This window comes from Cibotium barometz, chromosome 17 (genome assembly GCF_041138505.1).
Source record: "Cibotium barometz isolate CiBa-2024 chromosome 17, ASM4113850v1, whole genome shotgun sequence".
NCBI lineage: Eukaryota > Viridiplantae > Streptophyta > Polypodiopsida > Cyatheales > Cibotiaceae > Cibotium > Cibotium barometz.
Genome location: NC_141062.1, coordinates 27,146,145 through 27,156,429, shown reverse-complemented (window position 1 = coordinate 27,156,429; position 10,285 = coordinate 27,146,145). Strand labels below are relative to the sequence as shown.

The 10,285-nt window shown below is 45.9% G+C and overlaps 1 protein-coding gene across 1 annotated transcript in view; it reads right to left on the bottom strand.

The window, feature by feature from the left end:
• Positions 1-819: 819 nt before the first annotated feature.
• LOC147629840 (ferredoxin-thioredoxin reductase catalytic chain, chloroplastic-like) overlaps positions 820-10,285 on the bottom strand; it is a 56,218-nt gene continuing 46,752 nt past the window's right edge. The window contains exons 5-6 of the mRNA XM_086811369.1: positions 1,470-1,530; positions 820-1,307 (exon numbers count right to left, since the gene is read on the bottom strand). Of these exons, the coding sequence (XP_086667495.1) occupies positions 1,263-1,307; positions 1,470-1,530 (106 nt within the window). The 3' untranslated portion in view covers positions 820-1,262. The remainder of the gene's footprint in view (positions 1,308-1,469; positions 1,531-10,285) is intronic.

The window sequence follows — 10,285 nt, the reverse complement described above, 5'->3', positions numbered from 1 at the left end:
TCATCCTTCCTCAAATTGATGATTGATAAACATGAAATGAGTCTCCATTGCACTACAGGTTGTTCTTATCTTGCAATACATTGAGTCGAACCTACCAGCTCAGGTTCTCCTCTCGTAGATATACGTTGAGAGGAGAGACTGGCTCATGTAATTTTAGGGTGGACTTTCTGGAACCAAAAGTCTCCTTGAAATCTGCAGCTACAGCTCATCTAGTTGGAGGATATGCATCATTGCCAGAGGGTAAGGGCGCACAATCCTGTTCGACCCTAACTGTACTGTGAAACGACTTCCCTACTCTACAGATTCATCATGTGACCTACTGATTAGCTTGCCTGTATGACTTCTTCCTCTGCTCCAATACCTTATCTGCTAATTAGAGAGAGAGAGAGAGAGAGAGAGAGAGAGAGAGAATCCTTCAAGTATCATGTGCTGAATCAAATTGGTCAAGAGTGGAGTGGTGCAAGTCCGTGTCTGTGTGTGTGTGTGTGTGTGGGGGGGGGGGGGAGGGAGAGAGAGAGAGAGAGAGAGAGAGAGAGAGAGAGAGAGAGAGCATAATGGCAGGTTGTTCCACTAGTACTCCTCCATGCACTGACCAAAACATAATTTTTGTCGTACTTAAACATTCTGGAAATGTTTATGCAGCCGAATTAAGGAGGTGAAGCTCCACATAAAAAACAAAAGGATATCATTGAAACTCTCAACCTACATCATAGCAGCTAACATACGTCCACAGATTGATCCATCAAAGTGCAAGCCACATAATACACTGCAATATCTAGCTGCTACTTTTAAAATTGGGAACATTATCAATCTTCCCTACGTCAATTGTTTTTTCATTCAAACGAGCATGGAAGGAGTTAAAGCACAATATTAAGAGCATACTCATTGAGCCCATTAAGATAGTACTAAAAATAATTAATGTCCAAGCATCTTCTTTCGTTGTGATGCCAGAATTTGATCAACTGAGGTGAGTGATACAAACTTGCAGTAAGAGAACTGGACAAGCCTCACTTGCCAACCATGGAAGCATGCAATAAGAGAGCTCCCAAGTATTGATTTTTACGTGCTTGGACTAAGCATACAATCCTACCTCACACCAGGGCAGATAGGATTGAGACATTGTTTTGGATTACTTCTTCCATCATGCTTTTCCGCTTATGCATTTCTTGTGCCCAAAAAAAGCCGTACAACATATAAAACTAATCACAAGTATGTGCACAATAAAAGCAACAACGAGCTTTTGGTCGTACAGTACCTGAGACCTAAACATTTACAGTCAACTCCTTGATTTCATCAACGGTGATAGCCTGCAATTATAGCCAAAAAAAAAAAAAAAAGTCAAAACCTTACAGTAGACCATTGCCATTAACCAAATACATTCAAAATCATTCGTCATAGCTATAACGCATTCAAAAACCTAACAGAACAGTCAAACCCATACCGCAAGAGATTGTGGAGCTTCTAATTACCTGCTCTTTGCCAGCAAAATCATTGTCGTCCGTCAAGAAAAGCATGCAGTGGCACTCCTTTCTGCAAACACGTATCCACAAGGATCAATGACTTCTAAAGAAAATCTCTCTCAGAGTTTGTTTGTGTGTCTGAGTGAGTGTGTGTGTGTGTGTGTGTGTGTGTGTGTGAGTCTAGCAGGAGCAGGAGCTGCTTGAGAGTAAGCAGTTGTTTTACTTGGGAAGGACCTTACCTCACAACAGCAAGCCTACCAAAGGAAACATGAGCAACGCAAAACAAAACCTCCCTTGTGTCATCCCCTACTCTCCTTGCTCTTCCTCCTCCCCTACGTTTCCTACATAGGGAGGCAGTGTCCAGGGGACCCACCAAATGTTATGCATAAGCTTTTGGGATTGTAATGGGAATCCATCACACAAAGGCATAGGCCTACAAGGCATTGTGCAGGATGCAGATATTACCTTACGTTGGGAACGTGCTTCTCACAGGATCCCCAAAACTGAAAGCATGATGTACATTTCTTTTCTTCTCAAAAGAAAGAAGGGGGGTGGGGGTGGGGGTGGGGGTGGGGGGTTGCATCAGGGTCGCCAAATGTGCCAAGCTGCTATGCTGATGATCATCTTCCATCGCGAGCTAGTGTGCGACTCCGGAGTCCAAGGCCGTATCAGAACTGCCGCTTTACAGTCATCACAGATATGCGCATGTGAGTGAAACTCAATGCAAGGCCTCATCCGTCATCCTCCTGAAGTAAGGCCTTGCCCGCCTCTGCAACCCAAGCTACAGCCCCCCATGCGATGGTGCAGGCAGTGTGAATAGGCACTACCATATCTGTTGTGCCCGGGGGAAAGTCCCTCACGCAAAGGGCTGCCGCAACGGCAACAGCTCGCTGGTCTGCCTGTGATCACCAGCCATGTGCCCAGAACTAGGCTCCAATGGACGAAGAGCCAGAAAAGAAGGAGATCTTCTGGGGATGGAAGTTTCTCCAGAGTCTCCACCAGAAATCCTCGATGAAAGTAGCCGGGACTTCCTTGGCCTGCTAGTGTTGTTATGCTTCCCGGGTGCCAGCTGTGGTCTCGAGGAGCATCTGAAGGCCGACGAGCCAAGTGGAGCAATCAAAGAATGGAATGGCCTCCTCGGAATCCTGAATCAATGGGTCTCTCTACTGCCACTCTCCAACGGGCTGTTCTCCCAAAGCCATAAGCACCATGATGCGGCAGCTCTGACCTCAATAGGGGGGGGATGATCTGTGGCCCACTTCCTCCCCTTGTGGCCCACCACATGGACCTGGTAAGGAGGGGAGGGGAGGTCATCACCGATCTGCCAGGGGACCCCAGTCCGACCTCATGAGTGCTGATGAGGCTGTCATATGAAAAACCAAAAACCACCACAGGAACTCCGATGCGGGTGAAAGAGGCCATGGGATGTCCAAGTATCCTCAGGGGAAAGAAGCCAATCTGGTGGAATGGTAGAGTCAATGGCAGAGTTGATGTCACGGATAATAATGGAGACCCCTCTCATGGTGCCCAGATGGTCTTGCTGCATCCGCTCCGGGAGTTGACGGTAACTCTGCCAGGTGCTCAAGGTCTCAGTTGGCCCCCCGTGAGCCAGCCCCAAGAGGGGTGAGATCAGGCCCCAATCATGTGTCATAAGGGAAGGCGGAAATGAGGGTTCCAGGCCCAGGGCCGTCTCTCTCAGACCTAGCAAGTGGGGGAAACCTGGATGAGGGTAGGACGGAGAAGCTCGCAGGTGTGGAAGAGGCTTGCTGCAAACCAGTCCTCAAAGCCACTGCTGAGATCGCGGAGGGGGAATTCCAAGAAGATCATCGAATCCTGGGTATCCAGGGGCCTCTGCGGGTGGAGGGTGCAAGGAAATGCAGCTGATCAAGCAATCCTTCCACGGCTCCTCCCTGTGCTGCAGCCCTCGCACGATCAGCTTGCCCAAAAGGGCCTTGCTCTGGGTCGTAGGATCTATCAAGTCCCGGCCTCCCTCTGCCTGAGGTAGGATCAGTACGTGCCAGGCCACCCTCGCCAGAGCTGGGCGACCATCTGCTCCGGACCAAAGAAAGTTTCAGATCAAATGCTGCACCTGCCCTGTCATGTGCATGACATGACATGCTAATCCCACACCTAATCCCTGAAGGGGCAACAGATAAAAACCAGATTATGGAGCTACAGCAGCTAGTATAGGCATGGTAGGCTTTGTGGTGGGACCAGGTTATTGTCGGCCAGCATATGAGAGGCTTATCACAGGACGTCGGCAGCATGGGAATTATTTGTGTCCAAGGACCTGGCCGATAGCAGGTCGGCCAGTTCACAAGTGTTTCAAGGGCCTATACATAGCAAAAGGCTAGGCTCATTGTATTCATTCAGTCCTGTAGGGATTGGATCACTAGGATAGGGTTAGACTAGGTGTTTTCTACCTTTTCTAGGGCTTGCCAAGAATGTACACCTTTTTGTACTACATAGAATATACTGAAAACTCAGCTCTCTCTCTCTCTCTCTCTCTCTCTCTCTCCATCTTTTGCTTACGTTTTGCATCAAGCATGTTCCATGAAAGGGTGTTTAGGGCTGAAGGAAGACTTCCGGAGCTTCCGCATGTGACATTGATATCAGAGCTTCAAGGCTGATTCTGGGATATTGTTTCTGCCCATGTCCCACTCACCCCCTTACTGCATCACACATGGATGAAACCTGTCAAATCCCCACGGATCTCCTCGTGATCGTCCTTGAACGAGACTCGAATCCTGCAAACAAACAAATAAACAACAAGGGGGTGCATGCCTATCTCACCTCCCAACCATGTGACAGCCGTGGGCAAGCCCACAGTCTTGGCTGTCCCCACCGAGCCATGAGTTGAGCTAATTAGGTTGACATTCCGACCAATCTCCTCCTCGCGACGTCCCATACCACCACGAAGCTGCCCTCGCGGGCCTCGAGATTGCTGCCGGCCTCAGCTGCATAAAGCAGGTGCACGTCTGCACTAGATCCAGGCTCCAAGACCATAGAGCTCTCACAAACTCGCGAGACTCTCTATATCCCAATAACTAACCTTGGCCACCCTTTTATAGGCTCTTGGCCGGTCGTTGGGCGTCCACCCTTGGGCGCCCGCCCGTCCATACTTGGGTGCCCGCCCGTTAGTATATCCCTAACTCAGCTCGTCAATCAGCCTGCCTAGCTCCAAGCTTCCCCAAGCCTCGAAACTAGTCTTGCGTGCGTGTATCACACGGTAGATACACACTGTGCACATGACATACTCCCCTTCCTCTAAGAGCTCACTCCTGAGCTCACTAAAAAGCCAGGGTAATCTCTCTGAAGAGTAGTCAATGTCTCCCATGTAGCGTCCTCAACACGATCCTTCCACTTGATCTTGTATTCCGTGATAAGCGTATTACGCAATCTTCTTTCACGAAATCCAAGAATCTTTTCAGGTTCGTGCGGAACAAATGTCATGTCCTCGACATCTATGATTTCTTGAGGAGTAACTAATTGATTTGTTCCACCCAGTACTTCTTTAAGTCTACTGACATGAAATATAGGATGAACTTTCACATGAGAAGGCAAATCCAATTCATATGCAACTGAACCAATCCTTCGTGTAATACGAAATGGTCCACAATATCTAGGGGATAATTTCGGAGATCGACCTATCCGTAAAGTCTCGGAATCTTTCGGAACTCGCAAATACACCATCGTTCCTTCTAAGAACTCTCTGGGTGAACGATGTTTGTTAGAATAAAACCTGTCTCGGTCTTGAGCACTTCTAATAGATTCCTTTGCAACTTGTAACATTTCCTGCATATCTTGCAAAAAATTACGTGCTGTATCATGCTAAAGTCCTGAGAATCCTACTGTAACAGGTGATCTAGGTTGAAAACCATACATAAGCATGAAAGGACTAAAACCTGTACTCGTATGCTTAGTACTGTTATATGCAAATTCTAACATAGGAAGATAATCCTCCCATGAACTCTGTCTTTTGGATACATATGCTCGAAGCATATCCTCCAAAATCTCATTCACACTTTCAGTCTGGCCATCGGATTGAGGATGATCAGAGGAACTCTTAGTGGGTGGCCTTCTTACCCCTTAAATCATCTTGCTCTTAGTTAGAGATTAATCATAGTGGGGAAGCTACATTTCCAACTTCTCAAAAACAAGTTTCCAAAAATCACTCGTAAGCTTAGAGTCCCTATCACTGACTATGTCCTGCGGTAACCCGTACAGTCTAAACAATTGCTCGATGAATTGTCGTGCTAATTGCGTAGCTGTAATAGTCTTCCGGGTTGGTAAAAATCTAGCCATTTTTTTCAAGCGATCTACCACAACCCAAATAGAATCGTGGCCTTGATGTGTTCTCGGCAATCCGGTAATAAAATCCATGGAAACACTTTTCCATTTATTACCTGGGATTTGCAAAGGATGCAACAACCCTGCCTGTCTAAAGCGTTCAGCTTTATTTGCCTGACAAATTTGACACTTGAGAACATAATCTTCTACATACTCTTTCATCTTTGGCCAATAAAAAGTATGTTTCACTAACGATAGTGTCTTGTGTACCCTAGGGTGTCCGGCAGAAGGGGCGTCGTGACACTCCTTAAGAATCTTGGACCTAATGTCCAGGATCTATGGTACACAAATTTTGTCATTACGGAATAGTAAACCATTCTGAATCATCCACTGGCCTCCTGCAGCCTGAATGGTAGACTGCTCAGTCATCGAGTCTTGGTCAACCGTCCTGGATCTTCTGCCAAAATGGACCAAAATAACTATTAGTCCTGCAAAGCCCTCTCAATGACTGAAATAAGTCAGTAGAAGTCTTGGTCAACCGTCCTGGATCTTCTGCCAAAATGGACCAAAATAACTATCAGTCCTGCAAAGCCCTCTCAATGACTGAAATAAGTCAGTAGAAATCTCGGTGAACGACAAAGAATTCACCTCTCTAATTCGACTAAGCGCATCTGCAACATTATTCATGGACCCTTTTCGATAACGGATCTCAAAATTAAAATCTTGCATTAACTCAACCCAACGAGCTTTCCTTCCTCTCAAATCATGCGCATCACACGCATACTTGATTGACTGATGATCAGTCAATACCACAAACTTGGAGCCATATAAATAATGTCTCCAAACCTTGAGAGCGTGAATCACAGCATAAAGCTCCTTCTCAAGGGTTAGCCAACGAGATTGAGTGTTGTCTAGCTTTTTACTTTCAAAAGCAACCGGTCTACCATCTTGAAATAAAGCAGCCCCGATAGCATAGTCACTGGCATCAGTTTCAAGAACATAAGGCCGACTAGGATCGGGTAATGCTAAGATAGGTGCTTTCTTGACTTTATCTTTCAAAAGTCTGAAGGCCATATCCAAATCGTTATTCCAAGTGATAGGCTGATTTGACTTACGTCCACGACCTTTCAATAAGTCGATCATCGGTAGTGTGAGCTGAGAGTACTCTCGCACAGATTTCCGAAGAAAAACTACAAAACTGAGAAAAGAACGAAGTTGTTTCACTGTTCGCGGTATAGGCCAGTCCAAAACCTTCTGAACTCGGTCATAATCAATGCTCAATCCATCTCTAGTGATCTTGTGTCCCAAGTAAATGATTTCTGTCATAAAGAACTCACATTTACATAATTTAGCATATAGTCGATTCTGTCTTAAAATAGGAGGTGTCTGACATGGTCCTCAAGAGTACGACTATATATCAAAATATCATCCAGGAACACCACCACAGATTTTCCCAAATGTTCACGAAAAAGATCGTTCATCATTTGCTGGAAAGTGGCTGGAGCATTGGTTAACCCAAAAGGTAATACGAGAAACTCGTAATGGCCATACCTAGTCCGAAAGGCGGTTCTTTCGACATGCCTTTCATGAATACGTATCTGGTGATAGCCAGTACGTAAATCTATCTTCGTGAAATATTTCGCTCCTGCTAACCGGTCAATCAGGTCATCTGATCTAGGGAGAGAATAACGGTTCTTAATGGTCAGCTTGTTCAATCTCTTGTAATCTATACACATTCTCCAAGTATTGTCCTTCTTTCTCCTAAGCAACACAGGTGCACCCCAAGGTGATTTACTTGGACGGATCTGGCCCATCCTTAAATAATCTTCGAGTTGTTTAGCCAACTCATCTTCCTCAGCTTGGCTCATTCTGTAAGGTGGAATACTGACAGGATGAGCACCAGGAATCAAGTCAATACGATGATCTACTGCCCGTTCAGGTGGTAAACCCGATGGCAGTTCCTTAGGAAATACATCTTGAAACGAATCAAGTATCTTCTGTAATTCTTTGCTTTCAAACACACTAAATTCATTTACATCCAAGGAAGGGATGAGAAAGGAAGAAAGTGGAATCAATACACAATGGAAAGCGGTATACAAAGAAGAATCCATTATATTTCCAAAATCAATTGTATTTACAAGAGGTCCCTGAGAGGGATGAATACAATCACCTAAAATACTATACTGGGTGTCCCTATGCTGAAAAGAAAAAATATGACTAGACCAATCTATCTGGACTTGAAGAGTCTTAAACCACTCAATCCCTAATAACAAGTCTACATTTTCTAGATGCATTACATAGCATTCCAGAGTATCTTTGTAGTCCTGAATCTGGATTGGAAGCATCTCCACCTTTCGATCCCATACTTGCCTTCCCGCAGGTAGGCGTACCTCATAGGTATGATCGCTGAGTATCGTATGAAGACTCAATTTCTGCACAAGTTTGTAGTTAACAAAGTTGTGTGAGCTGTCAAGGTCTAGAAGAATGTGAATCTTATGGCCATTCACTTCTCCATAAACTCGGAGAAGATCATGCAGGCCAAAGACTTTAGAATTGAACAGACAATCAGAACAAGTACTAGGGCGAGAAAGTACAGTAATTGACGTACCTGTCAAAGACAACTGATTAGCTGCCTTTGGCTTGGGTCCGGCGTTTGTCTTGGTACCCTTTTGTTTTGGGCACTCGTTACGCATGTGTCTTTTTTCTTCGCAGATAAAACAACGTCCTTCCTTCTTGAGCTTTAAAGCCCTAAGGAGTCGTTTCTTCTTCGCTGGTGTCGAACTTGAATTCTTCGAAGGTTGGTCCGAAGACTTTCCTTCAGTCGTGTTAGCCATAGGTGCGGAGAACTTTCTTTTATGCTTGTTCCCCTGCTCAGTAACGGGTTTCGACTTGGAAGAGACCATTGTATCATCATAGATACGAGCTGAATGAATGGCCTCGTCCAATGTTTTACATTTGTTATTTTTAACCTGTAATCGGTATGAGTCTGGTAAACCAGCTACGAAAAACCCCAAAAGAGTAGTGGGATCCATCTTTGTAGCTTTCATCTGCAAGTCTCGAAACTTCTGGAGGTAGATCTCATAAGTGAGGTGCTGCGAGGTCATGGTCAAAGCTGAAAACCGGGCAACAACATCATAATCATCCTCTTTTTTGAGGAATTCCTTCTTGAAGACGTCTTCGAATTGTGCCCAAGTCGTTGGCTTAGGGTTGAGTTCCTTCCACCAAAGCAAAGCTTTGCCGGACAGGAAACCTGCTGCTAACTGTATCTTCTTTCCGTCATCATATGGATGAAACTGAAAGTGAACTTGCTACTTATGTAGCCACGTGTCCACGATCTCCTTGGTGCGCTGCTTTTGCTCGCCCCCGAACGGTTCCGGAGTAATGTTGGGGCCTAAAGCAGAAGCCAAGGTATCCATACCCGATAGAGTAGAGAGGGTAGTGGTCAAGAGAGCGATGGAGTTCTGCAAAGCTTGCATCTGGGCTGCGATTTGTGCCTGACGTTCCGACGAAGAAGCTTCGAGAGCTACTTTGAACTCTTGGAAATCTGATTTTGACACAAAATCGTCAAAAAGATCGGCATCGGTACCTTCCGTATAGCCGGCAAGCCTTCGCGTTCCACAAGGGGCTCCAACTCCGATTCTTGGGTCGACATCGTGAAGAGGGTAAGTGGAGAGAAAATTCGATCTTTGCACAACAAAAGTGCGAGTGAACTTGAGAGCTTGAGAGCTTGAAAACTTGAGAGATGTGTGGCAAGAAGCCCACTTAAGGGGGTTTATAAAGGTTTTCACAAAAACTAAAAGCCCCCAAAAGCTATCTTTGGCTTTTGCTTTTGCTTTTGTGTGTTTATATATATATATATATATATATATATATATATATATATATATATATATATATATATATATATATGGATATATATATTCTAGACTCTTAAAAAAAAATAAACACTTTTGAACCTTGGAGGGGGGGTTTTTTAAACCTTTTAAAATAAAAAAACGAAAGCCCATAAAAAAAACGAGTGCTTTCCTTGTTTTTTCTTTTTTTCTCATCCCTCCTGGATTAGCCGGCGTGCTGTCTGCTGACGTCGAGTGCTGCCGGCGCTTGCTCGCTTGTCGACGGCGGCTGCCTTCCTGCACCTTCTCGCCATCCTGCGCCTGCGACAGCGCCAGCCTGCGTGGGCCTGGGCGCCTGCCTTGCCTGGCCTGAGCGCCGGCCTGGCCTGACCTGGGCACCTGCCTGCCTGGCCTAGGCGCCTTCGTGGGCCTGGCCTGGGCACCAACCCGCCTGGCCTAGGCGCCTACATGGGCCTGGCTGCGTGGCCGCCTGGCTTGGCAGGCCTTAGGCCCCTGTAGCCGTCGGTAGCCCATCGCCTGCAACACCCACCAGCGCCTCCTTCTCACAAACGCTCTCTCTCTCAATCCTTCAACGAAAAGCAAACGTGCTTTTTTTTTTTTCTATTTCTCTCCCTGCAGTTCATGCGACTGCACAAGCGACTTCCCTACTTCTTGCAAAGCAATCAACCCTTCCTAAACTAC